Source organism: Macadamia integrifolia, chromosome 9 (assembly GCF_013358625.1).
Source record: "Macadamia integrifolia cultivar HAES 741 chromosome 9, SCU_Mint_v3, whole genome shotgun sequence".
Taxonomy (NCBI): domain Eukaryota; kingdom Viridiplantae; phylum Streptophyta; class Magnoliopsida; order Proteales; family Proteaceae; genus Macadamia; species Macadamia integrifolia.
This window is the reverse complement of record NC_056565.1, coordinates 21,294,432-21,312,548: the sequence shown is the minus strand read 5'-3', so window position 1 is coordinate 21,312,548 and position 18,117 is coordinate 21,294,432. Positions and strand designations below refer to the sequence as shown.

Here is an 18,117-nt window from a genome sequence, read left to right as displayed (position 1 = left end):
GGGAAAAAAGAAAAAAGATAAGATTCATTTACTTTTCATCGGTATTGATCCAGCAATATGGTATCGGTCATGAATAGGGATCGAACAGGTATGATACCAATCTGATCCTATTCTTCAAACCATGGTGTGAAGCAATCTCAAGAAGAGAATCTCTTAATCTACAAGATTTGATCTTTTAACTAGATTAAAGAAAGGGTATATCGGGCTTTCAACAATAGTGGGTGAGAGAAGAAAAAATTGAATATGATTATAACAAAATCTTTGTAATGTACAAGTCTCTTGGTAGCCTTAATGGCATATTGAGATGAGATCAATCTTCTTCTTCGTTAGAATCATCTGAAAAATAGTTGAACTCAGCCTAACTCGGTTGGACACAGTATGAAAGTTATCAAATAACTGGAATTCAAGGGAGGAAGATGCACTTACCTCCAAGAGCCCCATGAATTCTATCGGACATTCCTCTGATCAACTCCAACTTCAAACACTCCGGCGAGATTCAGAAACTCCGTCAAAGACTTCTCATACATTAATGGCTACCGGGAGATTGTTATCTAGTCTTTGAAGGTCTCTCATTTCATAATGTTGATGGTGATACTATGTGTCTTGACCAAGGCCATAACCCTCCTGTCAAATTTCTTTTCCATTGTTATAACTACCTACCATCACTGTAGTTACCTAGCATTTAAATGTGGCAATTGGGTCACATGCCAATATAGTATGCACAGAATCAGGATTAATTGGGATTGGCATTGGTTTTTTAAATCTTGATCCGATTTTAAAAAACCTGTAAATGGATCTATCTTTTTTTTTTTCAATTATAAATGGTTTTATCATTATCTAGAATTTGATTATCTTTGTCCAATAGAAGGGCCTTTAGATCTATCAAGAGGCAGTAAGACTGATATGTTAGGTTTCTCTTAGATGTTTAAGAAAATTGTCAAAAGAGATTGACAGTACGACTGATATTCTGATTCTCCTTTATGAAGTTTTAGGGGCTGCCCCGGGTCCCAGATGATCTTTGGGTTGAAAAAAAAATGAGGAATACAAATTAAGCCCATCCCTATGACCCTATGGGAAGATTTTTAATTATGAAATTCAATCCACCATCACGATATAAATATATATATATATTCTCCATTTCATTTTTCAGTTTTCTTTTTTAATTAATTGTTACTGTAGATTCCTGCTTGGTTGGTACTTGCAGATCATAGATTAGAAAACTAGTCTGGAGGTGGTCTCCGATAAGGATCCTTCGATGCTCAAGTCAGGATACTTGTGAGAGAAGGGAAATCTAAAGATGAACTAAGTGTTCTAAGTTTTTTACTTTCATTTTGGCTGAGTTTCCCTTATATCTTGGTCGGTGAGCATTCTTATTGGTCCCTAGGTCTCTTTTTTTGTTGATGTGGAATTGTAAGCTATAGGTGGACCGATCACCGTCTGAGCTGAGGTAGTTGATCTCATAACAATTAGCCTGATCATAACAGTTAACTCTACCATGATAATCTCTAGGTTTAGTAATCATGATCATAACGATTAACTCAACTATGATCATCTTTGGGTTTAGTAACCATCTAATCTGATAACAGTTAGGTTTGTTGGAGTTGGTTAAGTTCAGAAGTGGTTATGGATGTCACCATCTCATGATTGGGTAACGGATTTGAATGACACGTAGACAATAGACATGAGTCTAAGGAGAGGACACTCGGCCTGGACTTGCCCTTTGCTAACTAGGATAGTGAGGGTTATTCCTGGTTTCGTCATCAGCTTAGGAAGGGATGACCACTTCCAATGAGGGACTAGTCATACTTGAGATATTGAGAACTTGGTCTCGTTGTCTTTAATCATGTGAGATGGTGGTCAGGGGAGTAAGTATCGACCAAAAGTGTTGTTGGTTGGCCGGATAATGGTACATTGGGCCTGGTCGGCGGCCCATCCCCTGGATGCCTTATGACACATGTCTGTTTCCCATTGACTGGTCATATTATGGATATTATGGTATATAATTAAGAAATTTTAGGAAGAAGAAGAAATTGAATGTGATTAAAATGAAATCAATATCTGAAACCAGCCTCTTGGTACCCTCAATGGTTTTTTTATCATGTGTGCAACCTTCATGTCCCTTGATGTCCAAGGTTCAAGGCTTCGTAGAAAAGTGGTATTCTAAAATACCTGGGCTTTTTTTTTTTTTAATAATATATCATAAAAAGAGGAGGCCCACTGTCATGGATGGCCGTGATGCATCCTGCTAGGCAGATAACTGGATGTTGGTTTTGTCACTCCCATGGGAAAGTCTTACATCTTATTGGTGGATCGGTATGAACAAAGGTTAAAATGGTTCAAAAAATAGTTCTAAAATTAAAATCAGGGGTATTTTTGTTCAATCAAAGCTGATCTAGATCAGTATCGCATTAGTTATGTCTGGACATAGACACACTTAAGCGGGTAGCATTCTTTCTTTCTTAGTTTTTACTCTTGTATTTTTATTGTTCAAATTAAATTACTAAAAATTAAAATTTTAAATATTTAACGAAACTTCTCTAACACATTCACGAAGAGCTATTTTCAATTATTTGACAACATAAAAACCACTGTTCAAGACCGGATCACTTAGCAATTGATTCATTTACTTTTCTTTTTTTTTTTTAAATCAAAGATTCGGTCGTTTGTTTAATGCATATTAGGGAAAAGAAGTATTATCACGTCAGAGTACAGTTTCGTCCCATACATAGTTCTTTATCATTTTCTTTTTCTTACTCTGACCATGACCATATAGAGAACCTATGATTATATAACTCTAAAACATGCTGTCCTGACTTTTCTCATCTCTCGCAGAAATTATATCAGAAAAATTCCAAAATATATTGGCAAAATCCTTCTTTGTGGTATAGTCACCTTTGTATCAAACGGTCCTATGTGATTAATTAACTAACCCTTGAAATGGTTTATGAGCCACCAAGTCCAAGTCCAAGTCAAAGTCCAAGCCCACTTATCATCTGGAGCACGAATTCTTCCATGTTGTGAGAAATAGAGAGCCATCTCGCTCTATAAAAGCCCATTCACTCAGGTTATTCACAACACAGCAAATCCCCAGAGCTAGAACCGAAAGCCTAATTGGTTAAGCATAATCAGAATGGCCATCTCAAGAAATCTTCCCTTCTCCTTCCTCCTTTTGTCTAGTGTACTCCTCTTCATTACCTTAGCCCATGCAGCTACCTTTGAGGTCCTAAACCAATGCTCCTACGCGGTCTGGGCAGCTGCTTCACCGGGTGGTGGCCAGCAACTCGACCCTGGCCAATCATGGACCCTCGATGTGCCTGCTGGCACGACAGGCGGCCGGATTTGGGGTCGTACCAGCTGCAACTTCGATGCAAATGGCCAGGGGAGTTGCCTGTCAGGTGACTGTGGGCAGCTACAGTGCCAAGGCTTTGGTTCACCACCCAATACCTTAGCTGAATTCGGATTAAACCAATATCAAAACTTGGATTTTTTTGATATATCTCTCGTTGATGGATTTAACATCCCAATGGATTTTAGCCCAACCTCAGGCAATTGCAATGGAATCAGATGCTCGGCCGACATCAATGGTCAATGTCCTCAAGAATTGAAGGCCCCTGGAGGATGCAACAACCCGTGCACCGTGTATAAGACCGACGAATACTGTTGTAACTCGGGGAGCTGTGGTCCAACCACTTACTCCCAGTTCTTCAAGGATAGGTGCCCAGATGCATATAGTTACCCCAAGGATGATGCAACAAGCACATTCACCTGCCCTGGTGGTACTAACTACAGGGTTACCTTCTGCCCCTCATGAGCCTTTCAATCTCACTTTACTCCTAAATAATTATTTCTTTGATTGAAACTTAAATAAAATTGCGACATGATGCCATAAGAATATAGATGATGTTTCTGCTATATAGCCATTTTTACACACCACTCACCCCCTCCCCCCCCAAACCCCCCAAAAAAAAAACCAGAAAATAAATAAATAAAGCATGTCCATCAAATCCTTTCATGTGTCTTTTTTGCCACTTTGTGGCTGGCTTTTTTTAGATACTTTCCATCATGAGGTTTTTGTTCTATATGGGGATCATTCAATCTAAAAGGTGTTCTAAGTTTTTCTAAATGTTATAAAGAGTGACCAATCTGCTCAAGAGGTTGGAGGTGTACTAATGAAGTTCGATGAGGCCACCAGCCTCTTGGTCACCTCAATGGTTTGTTTAACATGTGTTTAACCTTGAGGTCCAAGGTTCAAGGCTTGGTTGGAGAAGAAGAAAGATAAGGAAGTGGTATTCTAAAATATCTCAAATTTTTTCTTCTTCAATATATTGATAAAAGGAGGTGGTCCGCTGTCATGGATGGCTGTGGGGCTTGTGAATTTAGGTTTGAGAAGACAAATCGGGGTTGAGATTGATGGAGATTAATATTCACCCGATTCTCACTTAGTCACATTTGAGAAGGTTAAAAGGAAGAATGTTTGATGGGAAAGAGAAGTGAAGAGAGGTTGATGCTTCTACGTGCCCTCTTATTGGTTATATTAATAGCTATTAAAATAATTATTAAATAAATTGACAACATAAACCAATAAAGAAACCGATAAAAACCAATTATTACAATAAAAGGGTGACAAAAGAGGAAATTGAGTATCAGTAAAGCAAAATTCTAGTCTTTTTTTTTTGGTAATAAGCAAAATTCCAGTCACATACATGTACAAGTCTCGTTACCAAAAAAACAAAGGATCTTGTACAAGTCTCTTGGGGAGATTCAAGACTTGTATTGGATGAACCTGAAGAAAACCTAAATAAGTTATTGCTCATCTTTTTGCTCATGGTGGTGGTGATTTTTCTGGAGAATAAATATCCACCCAAAGTTTAAGCTTTTCTTTTGAAGAACTGTCAATGCCAAAATTCCAACCATGAATGTTTTATTTAAGTGGGTGGATATTGATCTTATTTGTGGATTTTACCACAATTAGCAGGAATCCTTATACCATTTGTTGTTTGAATGTGAGCTTTCAAGAAGAGTCTGGGTTGCATGACATTGGGCCCTAAACCTGACCATCTTCTAGATTTTTCTGTCAATAACATTATTATGTACTGTTTAACTCTAGTGTTATTCCTAAGAAAGATCTGACTTGGTTTTTTTCGGTATTTATGTTTATTGTTATTTCATTTGGAAACATAGAAACCAAACTCTATTTTGTACGCAAAATCCAAATCATTCAACCATTCTCATATAGGTTGAGTATTGGATCTCCAATGGAATTTTCAACAAAAAAAGAAAAAGAAAATGAAATCCAGTTGATATCTGATTTCTCGCACTATAATACTCTGACACCCCCTCCACATAGCACAATTACTCTCATTATCACAAGTGTCAAAGATATCACAAAAAATATATTTGCTTGGGCAATTTGCTTTGTTTTCCCAACAAAAAAAAAAATTACACTTACGTGAAGCAAATTACTTGTTGACAAGAGAAAATAGTGAGACGAGGTTATAGGGCTGCTCAAAGGGATGTTGGAGGCAAGGACGTTGAATTGGAAAGTGAACATGATATAGAGTGATGCAGAAGAAATTGGAATGTTTTTTGAGAAGAAGTATGAACATTTGCTAACTTTATGGCCAAAAACATTAATATTACTATATATAAAGATGGATAGCCATCCTAACCACCCCAAATTTTGTATTAAAACTAATAATCGATGTATGGGGGAACTCAAACATATAGCCAAAGAGGCTATAACAAAAAAATAATCTATCTATAAGTCAGATATGATGTATAATTTTCAAGACTTTTAGTGTTTTCTTCTTCTATGAAATAAAAGAAAAAAGAAAAAAGAAAAAAAAGATAAGAGGTATATAAATACCTCATTTTTTAATAACTAATTATTAAAAAATACAGTTGGACTTGGCCTAACTTGGTTGGCTACTGTAACACAAAATCAGGTTTAATTTGGATGGGCATCAATTCCTTCAATTTTGATCCGATTTTAGAAAACCTGTAAATGGATCTGTCACCAATCTAGAATTGAGATATCATATAGATGAAATCTTAGGGAGGCACCCCTAGGATTCAACTAATAAGGGGTTAGGCACCCAGGTTGCTTTTTATCAAATAATAACGGGTTGAATGATAATCATTCAGCTCTCAAGCAATGAAGAGTAGGAGATAAGATGAGTCGAACTCAAAACCACACGTTTCTTAAGGTGAAGGTCACTCACCAACTCAGTTACCCCTTGAGGTTTATTGGAATACAATACAATCCTTATTTGATTGCATTTAAATTTCAAAAAAAAATTTGTAGAGGTCAAGACTAATCTAACATTTCATTGATTTTGACTCGATTTTTCTTTAACTAAGATTTTCCAAATTTGATGAGCGGTGCCTCTTATTCTATTTTCCTTTTCTGTTTTTTTTTTTTTTTAATCCATATAATCGATCCCATTAAATTAGAATAAGACTGAATTTCAACTAAGTTTATTTTATTATTTTTCCGTCAATGACTCGGTCGTCTCTTTAATTATGGAAAAGAAGTGCCACCACGCCATTGGACTATTTTCCTAGAATGGGCACCTCAAGAAATCTCGTCTAGTGCACTCCTCTTCACCCTAGCCCATGCAGCCACCTTTGAGGTCCAAAACCTATGCGCCTACACGGTCTGGGTTGCTGCTTCACTAGGTGGTAGCCAGCAACTCGACCCCAACCAATCATGGACAATCGAAGTGCCTGCTCGCACAACAGGCGGCCGGATTTGGGGTCGTATCAGCTGTAACTTTGATGCAAACAGTCGGTGGAGTTGCCTGTCAGGTGGCTGTGGGCAGCTACAATGCCAGGGCTATGGTATACACCACAAAACACCTTAGCTGAATTAACAGACTCTTCTAATGGCCAAAAGAGGTGACAGTTCACCTTTTAAAATGTGCATACGTGTTGGGTTTTGTGATGAAGTACTCCAAAAAGTTGGATCTGAGCTTTCACCTTTTGAGCGCAGCAGAGGAGTCGGATCCAACCGAATTCAGATTAAATCAATGCCAAAACTCAGATTTCTTTGATACATCAGTCGTTGACGGATTTAACATCCCAATGGATTTAAAAAAAATTACAATGAAATCTGATGCTCGGCAGATATCAATGGGCAATGTCCTCAAGAATTGGATCTAACTTCTTCTTTTTTTTTTTTTTTTTTTTTTAAATAATTAGAAATGGTTTTATCATTAGAATTTACCCTCCTTCAACAGTAAGGGGTGGTTGTCTTTGTCCAATAGAAGGCCTGTGGGTCTAACAAGAGGCCGTACTACTGATATATTAGGTTTATCTTAGACGTTTAAGAAAATTGTCAAAAGTGAATGAACAATCTCAAGAGATTGGCAGTACGACTAATATTCAGATTCTCTTGTTTAATGAAGTTTTAGGGGCTGCCCCGGGTCCAGATGATCTTCAGATTGAAGAAAGAGGAATACAGGCCATCCCTATTGAAAGATTTTAATTATATATGAAGTTCAATCCACCATCAGGATTCACAATCACTCTCTTTTTTTCACCATCTTATTTTTTATTTTTCTTTATTTATTAGATAATTAATTGTTATTTTACTTTCCCCTCTGTTGGTACTGTAGATCACAGATAAGAAAATTGATCTGGAGGTGGTCTCCGGGAAGGATCCTCCAATGCTCAATTCTGTATACTTGTGAAAGAAAATAAATCTAAAGATGAACTCTATGTGTTATAAGTTTTTTACCTTCATTTTGGTTGAGTTTCTCTTATATCTTGATCGGTGAGTGCTCCTATTGGTCCATAGGTCTCTTTGTTTGCTGATGTAGAATTGTAAACTATTGATGGACCGATCATCTTTTGAGTTGAGGTGGTTGATCTCATAACAATTAACCTGATAATAACGGTTAACTCTACCATGATTATCTCTAGGTTTAGGTTTAATAATCATGATCATACGATTAATTCAATTGTGGTCATCTTTGGATTTAGTAACAGTCTAACCTGATCACAGTTAGGTTTGTTGGAGTTGGTTAAGTTCAGAAGCAGTTATGGATGTCATCATCTCATTATTGGGTAGCCTATTTAAATGACAAGTGGACATAGTAGATATGAGTTTAAGGAGAGGATACTTAGCCAAAGTTTGCCCTTTAGCTAGGATAGTGGGAGTTATTCCTGATTTCATGGTCGGCTTAGGAAGGAATGACCACTTCTAATAAGTAACTAGTCATACTTGAGATATATTGAGAACTTGGTCTAGTCGTCTTTAATCATGCGAGAGGGTAGCTGGGGAGTAAGTAACTAAGTGCCGACCACAATTGTTTTTGGTTGGTTGGATAATGGTACATCATGCCTCATCGGGGACACATCCTATGGACTCCTTAGGACACATGTCTATTTCCCATTGGCCGGTTGTAATATTACGCTATGAAGAACAAATTGAATATGATTAGAATGAAATCAGGTTCTCAATCCTGCCTTTTGGTACCCTCAATGGTTTGTTTGTCATGTGTGCAACCTTAATGTCCAAGGTTCAAGGCTTGGTGGAGCCGTGGAGATGAAAAAAAAAAAAAAAAGTATTCTATTAAATTACCTTATTTTTATAATATATCATAAAAAGAGGTGGCCCACTGTCATGGACTGCTGTGATGCATCCTGCTAGGCTTTGTCACTCCCATGGGAATGCCCTACATCATATTGGTGGATCAGAGTGAACAAAACGTAAATTAGTTGAAGTAGTTTTGAAATATAAATCAGGGTATTTTTGTTCGATCTAAGTTGATCTAAATCACCAGCTATGTCTAGACACAAACACACTCAAATGGATAGTGTTCTTTCTTCCTTAGTTTTTACTCTTGTATTTTCAATAGTAAAAATAAATTATTAACATTAAGATAATAAAAAAAAATTTAAACTTCTCTGACACGTTCACGAAGAGATATTTTCAACTATTTGACAACATGAAAGCCATTGTTCAAGACCGGATCACCTAGTAATTGATTTAGTCACTTCTTTCCTTCTTCTTTTTTTCGTCAAAGACACGGTCGTTTGTTTAATGCATATTAGGTAAAAGAAGTATTATCATGCCAGAGTACTATTTCCTCCCATACATGGTTCTTTATCATTCTCTCTACTACTCTGACCATGACTATATAGAGAACCCATGATTATATAACTTAAACATGCTATCCTGATTTTTCTCATCTCTCATGGAAATTATAGCAGAAAAAATCCAAAATATAATGGCAAAATCCTTGTTTGTGGTATAGTCACCTTTGTGTTAAACAATTATTAGTGTGGTCCTTTGTGATTAATTAACTAACATTACTCACCCTTGAAATGGTTTATGAACTACCTTGTCCAAGTCAAAGTCCAAGCCCACTTATCATCTGGACCACGTATTCTTCCAAATTGTGAGAAATAGAGAGCCATCCTTGCTCTATAAACAGCACATCCTCAGAGCGAGAAGCAAAAGCCTAATTGGTTAAGCATAATCAGAATGGCCATCTCAAGAAATCTTCCCTTCTCCTTCCTCCTTTTGTATAGTGTACTCCTCTTCACTACCTTAGCCCATGCAGCCACATTTGAGGTCCTAAACCAATGCTCCTACACGGTCTGGGCCGCTGCTTCACCGGGTGGTGGCCAGCAACTCGACCCTGGCCAATCATGGACCCTCGATGTGCCTGCTGGCACGACAGGCGGCCGGATTTGGGGTCGTACCAGCTGCAACTTCGATGCAAATGGCCAGGGGAGTTGCCTGTCAGGTGACTGTGGGCAGCTACAGTGCCAAGGCTATGGTTCACCACCCAATACCTTAGCTGAATTCGGATTAAACCAATATCAAAACTTGGATTTCTTTGATATATCTCTCGTTGATGGATTTAACATCCCAATGGATTTTAGCCCAACCTCAGGCAATTGCAATGGAATCAGATGCTCGGCCGACATCAATGGTCAATGTCCTCAAGAATTGAAGGCCCCTGGAGGATGCAACAACCCGTGCACCGTGTATAAGACAGATGAATACTGTTGTAACTCGGGGAGCTGTGGTCCGACCACTTACTCCCAGTTCTTCAAGGATAGGTGCCCAGATGCATATAGTTACCCCAAGGATGATGCAACAAGCACATTCACATGTCCTGGTGGTACTAACTACAGGGTTACCTTCTGCCCCTCATGAAGCCTTTCAATCTCAGTACTACTATATAATTTTAACTTTTAGAACTGGAACTTAAATAAAGTTGTGCACATGATGCCATAAGAATAAATAGAGATGATCGATGTTTATGCTACATTGATGAAAAGATTTCCAATAAAGAACAATTCCTTGTGCTCTATAAATCCTTTTTTGTTATCTCTAATTTTGTCTTTAAAATTAGGAATCAAGTATGGATTGGTCACCATCAATTTTCTGATTCGTCCTAACTCGAACACTCGATCATTGGCTTTCGATTTGATTTTTATAGAGTTGTAAATGACCCCCTTACAATTTTTTTTCGTTAATAGATACTTTTACTCACCATGTATATATGTATGCATATGAAAATGGATTATTTGCATGTATTTTCACTTAGATGTATATATATGTGAGGATTTAACACATGCCCGTTAATTTTGCTGTCATACATGCCACTTTCCACCTTTTATATAGCAAAAAGTGAGACAAGTGTTGAATCCTCACATGTATGTCTAGGTAAAAGTATATGCAGATGATCCAATCTTATATGTATACCGCATGTACGTTTCCTTTAATGTCATATGTCGAGATATAATTATTTATCTTTACTCGATTTTTTTTCCTTTTGGGTAGAATATCTATATTCAACTTGAACCGGTCTTATCCCAACTAACTGGGCTTGGCTATGATCATTTTTCAAGGCTTTGTTACTAGTCTTAAATTATGCCTTTCTTCATCACCTCTTATAGATTCCTAGCCCTCCCCCTTCCCCCTTCCCCCTTCCCCCTTCTTCACCTCTCCGACTTTTTTTGACTCCTTCAATCTAAACAAATCATCCCTCCATATATATTAGAGCATTCAAATTAAAGGCTTCCATTGCACATGTCCATATCACCTCAAACGAAATTTGTCCATTTCTTATTTTATAATTTTTATTTACCACTCAACATTCTTATTATTCTATTCAAATTCAAAAGTCTAAATTTGAAATGTCTATACCAAAAGAGGAGCGAAATATAATTGCAAATCATGTGAGAGTTAGTAAGTTAATATCATTAAAAATCCATGTCATATATTTCCTTATTCTTTTAAGGCTATATTTATTTTTCAAGTAAAAATACATAAAATCAAATAAATTTTCATTCTTTGGTACTGAATTTATTTGAAGAATTTTCATTAATACAAATTTTACGTACCCATAAACAAATGAAGCCTAAGTGTCCCTCCATCGCAGAGCCATGATACAATTGTCCCATTTTGGATCCCTACATTATTAGGCCATCAGTATTGGATTTATCCTTACTCACCGGTGCAAGGTTTTAAAACACGGAACAGTCATGGGATCGATTAAGATCGGACTGTATCTAACAAATCTATCTCATTTTATTCCTTCTTTCAAAACCATGCACTGGTGAGCATTCACACTCATCGGAAACTCCCACACCTCCTACGGCCATCTTCCGCAGCGTCAATGACATAGCTGTTGTCCTTTTCACAAAATTTGCTCAACAACCCTTTTGGTTTGTGGATAAAGTTTTCCTCCACCACAGCTCAAGGAAGGTTAATTTTTTTTTTTTTTTTTTTTTTTTTTTTTCTGAGGGCGAGGGGAGAGGGGATTACAAGATTACTCAAAAATGGGTCTAAACTTGTAGTCTTACTAAATTACCCACCCAAAATAGTATCCCTCCCTCATCCACTTACCTTTGTTGACATTGTTGCCCGAGTTCCCCTTTCAAATTCGGCTCCTCATCTTAGCTCTCATCACCCAAGTCTTGCCCATAGTTACCTAGGCAAGCGTCATGTGGCGAGGTGATGATCCAACAGCTCTTGGTGCCTCATCCTCCGAGCCTTTGTTAGCATATCGTTTTTCATGTCTTTCTCAAGTTGTTGGATCATCGCCTTGCCACACGGCGCTCGCCCAGGTAGCTATGGGCCGACCTGGGAGATGGACGCTAAGAAGAGGAGCCAGCCAATATGTGGAAACAATTGTTTCCCATTCCCTTCCACTAATAGTGAGCTCAACATTAGTTCTCAATGATTTTACTGATTCTGCAAAATTCTTTTTCTTTTTTTGCTAATGACGGGCATCTAGGCCTTCTGCCTGACTAGTCCCCCGGGTCCATACTGATCCCACAACTGCATGGACCGGGTCATACCAGGGTTGAATGAGAACATTCAAATTTTATTGAAAGCAATGAAGAGCACTAAACACCCCTGTATGAATGGCCCAAGGTGTGCTTAATGTGAGTCAAACTTAGGACGTCTGAGTTTACGGCTCGTACCAAGTTCGTTGCTCACCAACTGCACTATCCCCTTGGGTTACTAATTCTGCATAGTTCAACAAAGTAAGAAAGAATGATACTGAAAAAAGACATTGAAAAGGACAATCAAATCCTTTCCAACCGAGGGGTGTCTGAAGAGGGACTAGTGAGGAGAGAGACAAACACAAAACAATAAAGAGAAAGAGAAGATAAGAAACAAAAATCAGGAGAGAAGATACAAAACTGTGGTTGATCCCTCTCCAACCAACTCGGGCTAGGGAAGATCTAAATCCAAATAAGAAATGAATAGATAACTCAAAAATAAAACTTAAAATATATAAAATTTTTGGATTGAGTCGAAGGGCGAGTTAGACTTTGGATCATGTCGAAGTATATTCTCCGGAGGGGGTTCAAATCTTCCACAGTAAGTGGTAGTGAGGATCCAATGGCTTGGAGGGCCCTGGGATGCACGCCATCCATTGGATCCTCATTGTCATTCACTGCGTGACGGTAGAGGATTTTTATGCTTCTGAAGGAACCATTTTTCATTGTCGATTGGATATCCATAGGTCTCTTCAATATTCTGATGGGATTTTCCCCTCCAAGGTATCCCTGATACTATGATGGGATTTTCCTCTCCAATTCCATTTTCAATCGCTTGACATATAAGCCAACTACGATTACCTCTATCATCACATCAAATTTCTAACGGGACATGAGAGAGATTGCAGATAGTAGGCGCATGGTTTGAGGAATCGGATGAATCAATTTTTGGCTTGTAAGAGTACCTTGCTTGCTCAGAAAACCCTCTCCCCTAAAATTTTCCTTCAACATGCCCTACCTTAATCCCTAGCGGTATGACTTCGTATGATAGTGGGGTTTCTAATAACAAATAAAAAAACTTAAAATTCGATATGAGATCAATATTCATTGGGATTGGCATAAATTCCTTCTACTTTGATCCAATTTTAAAAGCTTGTAAATAGATTTATCAGTATCTAGAATTTCCTCCTTCAACAAAGGGGGTGGTTGTCTTTGTCCAATGTAGGGGTCATTGAATCTAATTAGAGGAGGTAGAACCATGGTTTGAGGAATCGGATTGGATCGATCAGGATTACATGAATCAGAGTAGTTTCAGCTTTGACCAATCTTGATCCTTATGTGATACTGATCAATACCAGTAAAGGGTAAAATAATAAAGAATAAACATTTTTTTTTTCAATTAAACCTAAGGGTATTATTGTTAGATCTAAATCCAGATCGAACAGATATCAAGTTATATTTTCTATTTTTATCACTCATCCATCTAAACGTCCTTGTTACTCCATCCAAATTCCCAAGTCCAAATTTGAAATGCCTATAACAAGAGAGAGAGAGAAATATAATTGTAGATCATATGAGAGTTAGTAAGTTAATTCATTCCAAAGCCATTCTGTACATTTATAAAATATCTTTTTTTTTTTTTTTTTGGGGGGGGGTGGTGGGGTACTAAATTTATTTGAAGAATATTTACCAAAAAAAATTGAAGAATTTTTATTTGCGCACATTTTACCAATAAACAAATGAAGCCTAAGGTCCCGTGGGTATCTATTTTGGGGTCCCATGCTACAAAAGAAGCGAACATTTGATATTCCTTACTCACCCAGGTGAGCATTCACTTCCATCGGAAAACTTCACCTTCTCGCAAAATTTGTTCAAGAGCCCTTATGATTTTAAAGAAAAGAACTAATTGGTGAACTACCTTGGGAGGGGAGGTCGTCCACATTATTTTGGGGTTCACAATCTCTTATAGGGTTTAGTATATTTCACAAAATACTTTTCCGTTCGTATTTGAAGCTCCATTCGCAATCAAAGGATTCCCCTTAACGACAATTGCCTAACAGAACTGGTGAAACCACAGGCATTGATTGTTAAACCCCTCTCTCTTTTATAAATCATGTGTAATATTAAAAAATAACCAAAAAAAAACTCCTTGGGAATTGATATGCATATACAGTACAAGTTAAGTTAATAGGAGGGACAGGGCGCTATTGTAGCTAGAATCTATGCGAGATTGATCAACAATCAAAGAAGAAAGAATGCATAGAGTACTCAAAAATTAAAAAGGCACAAAGCTTTCTATCCACTATGGGCCCTGTGATATTGAATTGGTATTATTCTTGATCGATTCCATTCCTAATATCGAGTTCTCAAATCTTGAAAAGGAGAGGGCCAGAGATGAGCATGAAGCATTAGAGAGGCGATGATTGGAGATAGTAGGATCATGATTTGAGAACCAAATCAGATCACTTTTGGCCCTATCCAATCCCAATTCTTGGTCGACACCATATCATTGGATTGATACCAACAAAGGATAATAAGGTAAAAAAAAAAATTTTAACAACAACGAGGGATATTTCTATCTGATTCGGGCTGATCATGATTGATTGATATCGGCTTCATCCAATACCAAGAATGATTCTAGTATCTTAAATCATAGGTAGGAGGGACCTTGAGGTCGAAGGTTCAAGGCTGGTATAGGAAAGTGAAGAAAAAACTGATAACGCTTGAAGTCAAAGGTTCAAGGCTTGTACGTGTCAGCGGGTGTAACCAATGAAAGAGTGTGTGTGAGCATCTTTAGCGGGATACAATCATTTAGCGCACATTATGTTAGGCGAATTTTTTTTTTTTTTTTTTAATAATATATCTATAAAAAAAAGGAAGTAGGAACTTTTATTATGAAAATCTGGTTGGTGGTCCACTGTCTAGTAAAATAATCATAAAAATAAACTGATAACAGACCGAAACCAGTAAAGCAGCCGATAAAAGAACAATTAAATAAAAGGGTGACAGAAGAAGAAATTAGATATTATCAAAACAAAATCCTTTTCAAACACAAGTCTCTTCGGATCCACAATGGTTTATTCACTCTATGTTAAACCTTGAAGCCGAAGGTTCAAGACCTGTATCGGATCCAGACGATTAAAAACCAGATAAGGTATTCTAAAATACCTCATTTTTTTGAACGGCTGTGATGATAGACTACTATATGAGAAGTTACCGGATGCACATTCAATGGCCAGAAACATTCAAATATGGAGCCCAAGATAGTCGCATGCATCCCAAGACATTCTAAGCTTTGAATGTGTCACAGAGGATCCAAGTCTGAGAGCAACAACCAATGCTCTGCCGTTAAACTTTCTGATGGGCAATTTTTGGAAATTCAAATGGAACTCTCAACCCAGGCTTTGCTTGTTTTAGGTGTGTGATAATCTCTCTCTGTCTATATATATATAGAGATAAAAGATTAAGGATTAAAGTCTCCCAAGGTACGATTTTGTATGATGGTTGTGATGTTTCATCGTAGGGGAAGAAAAACTTCCAATGATTTGTATCAATGCTTCAATTGATCTTTTTTTTTTTTTTTAAATAAATTTCTTCAAGGAATGATGAACACGCATGCCAAATACTGAACTATTGACCTCCTAGTTTATTATATAAAATGAGTTGGAGAATTAAATGAATGATTTGATGGTAAAGTTCATTTTGTAAGTCAATATTAGTTATTTTCTCACTGATTTAGGTTTCCATTGATTTAATTATTATTTTTGTTAAAATGATTTCTACAACTTTGTGGAGTAGTCACCTTTGACGGCCGCCCTGTGTAGACTTATCCCAAATTTTTCTCTATTCCACACCTTTGTAATGAATATCAAGCGCATGTCACGGTGGGGTGGCTTCAAATGAGTCTGAATTCTCTCTACCCACATGGGGTGCCTCTTCTAATAGAGTGAAGTATGGGTAACTAGACTTTGAAATGGTTCACAACCCATTAATTCCAAGTCCGATACTTATCATCTGGAGTATTTATCCAACCAACCTTGGCTCTATAAAAACCCACTCAGGTCATTCACAACACCACATCCACAAGCCTTATAGAAGCAAAAGCTAAAGTTAAGCATGTTCAGAATGGGCATCTCAACAAATCTTCCATTCTCCTTCCTCCTTTTCTCTAATGTGCTCATCCTCTTCACTACCTTAGCCCATGCAGCCACCTTTGAGGTCCTAAACCAATGCTCCTACACAGTCTGGGCTGCAGCTTCACCAGGTGGTGGCCAGCAACTCACCACTGGCCAATCATGGACCGTCAATGTGCCTGCTGGCACAACCGGAGGTCGGATTTGGGGTCGTACCGGTTGCAACTTTGATGGAAATGGTCAAGGGAGTTGCCAGTCAGGTGACTGTGGGAAACTACAGTGCTCAGGCTATGGTTCACCACCCAACACCCTAGCCGAATTCGGGTTAAACCAATACCAAAACTTGGATTTCTTTGATATCTCTCTTGTCGATGGATTTAACATCCCAATGGATTTTAGCCCAACCTCAGGCAATTGCAAAGGGATCCGATGCTCGGCTGACATTAATGGGCAATGTCCTCAAGAATTGAAGGCCCCTGGAGGATGCAACAACCCGTGTACCGTGTATAAGACCGACGAATACTGTTGTAACTCAGGGAGCTGTGGTCCAACCACTTACTCCAAGTTCTTCAAGGATAGGTGCCCAAATGCATATAGTTACCCCAAGGATGATGCAACAAGCACATTTACCTGCCCTGGTGGTACTAACTACAAGGTTACCTTCTGCCCCTCATAAGCCTTTGAATCACAGTGTACTCCTAAATAGTTAAAAAAATAAAGTTGTGGACATGATGCCATGAGAATATTGATGCTTATGCTAAATTAATTAGCTCAATACATATCCAATAAAGCACAGTTCCGAGCAAATTGTGACATTGTGACATTTTGGTGCCGATATTTTTTTTTTTTTTTTTTTTTTTCAGATTTAGATTTAGATTTTTCTTACCCATGGTGGAGAGAATTTCTTTATCCACAAGATTTGACCCTCTAATTATAAAAATTAAAAAGGGCTATTTCGGGCCTTCAACCACAGAGGATGACAGAAGAGGAAATTGAATATCGGTGAAACAAAATTAATGGCTTGTTAATTAATATTCTCAACCTTGAGGTCGAAGGTTCAAAGCTTGTATTGGAAGTTGAGGAAAAACTGATAAGAGATATAACAGATAAGAGGTATTCTAAAGTGTTGGGAAATCCTAATGGAACCCTCAAGCCAGGCTTTATGACTAATAATTAAAATTTGGTATCCGATATGAGATCAATCTACGGATTAATCGGGATTGACATCAACTTCTTCAATTTTGATCCAATTTAAAAAATAAATAAATAAATAGTAAATGAACCTATCACTATCTAGTATATCCTAAGGTTCTAAAACCGGGGAAAGGTCATGGGATTGGTCAAGGTTGAAACTGTTTTGATATCATTCTGAAATGAACTAAATTAGATCTTATAAAACAGATCTACCCTTACTTTTAAAATTAATTTTATCTTTCGACCATAAATGTGGATCAAGATCAAAAAGTTCAAAATTAAGGATTTGTCAAAATCGACACCATTCCAATCCAACCATTCTGTTCTAATTTTTTAGAACCATGCTTAAGCCCACTATCACATTTTTTTTTCCCCTCTTTGTTCGTTCTTATCACCATCCTTCTTTTCTTTTTTCCTTTTTGGGAACTTGGAAGAAAGAATGATTTCTATATCAATAAAATTAAATCCATCTCAGCCACCAATCTCTTGGTGTCCTCAATGGTTTGTTTATCATGTGTGCTACCTAGAGGTCCAAGGT

At 37.5% G+C, this 18,117-nt stretch overlaps 2 protein-coding genes across 2 annotated transcripts; both read left to right on the top strand.

Annotated features, from left to right (window-relative positions):
• The first annotated feature begins 3,086 nt into the window (after window positions 1-3,086).
• LOC122090053 (protein P21-like) lies at window positions 3,087-3,894 on the top strand. Its single transcript, XM_042659890.1, has one exon. The coding sequence runs from the start codon at window positions 3,131-3,133 to the stop codon at window positions 3,809-3,811; it is 681 nt and encodes a 226-aa protein (XP_042515824.1). The 5' UTR covers window positions 3,087-3,130; the 3' UTR covers window positions 3,812-3,894.
• A 5,596-nt stretch (window positions 3,895-9,490) lies between these two features.
• On the top strand, window positions 9,491-17,192 carry LOC122088591 (thaumatin-like protein). Its single transcript, XM_042657904.1, has 2 exons — window positions 9,491-10,160; window positions 16,451-17,192. Exons 1-2 carry the CDS (start codon window positions 9,491-9,493, stop codon window positions 17,059-17,061), a joined length of 1,281 nt encoding a protein of 426 aa, XP_042513838.1. The 3' UTR covers window positions 17,062-17,192.
• Window positions 17,193-18,117: the final 925 nt, after the last annotated feature.

Excerpts from the sequence above, each read along its gene's own strand:
- LOC122090053 (XM_042659890.1), top strand. The coding sequence starts at position 3,131 with ATGGCCATCTCAAGAAATCTTCCCTTCTCCTTCCTCCTTTTGTCTAGT.
- LOC122088591 (XM_042657904.1), top strand. The coding sequence starts at position 9,491 with ATGGCCATCTCAAGAAATCTTCCCTTCTCCTTCCTCCTTTTGTATAGT. Across the intron at positions 10,161-16,450 it reads TAACTACAGGGTTACCTTCT|CCCATGCAGCCACCTTTGAG; the intron begins GCCCCTCATGAA and ends TCACTACCTTAG.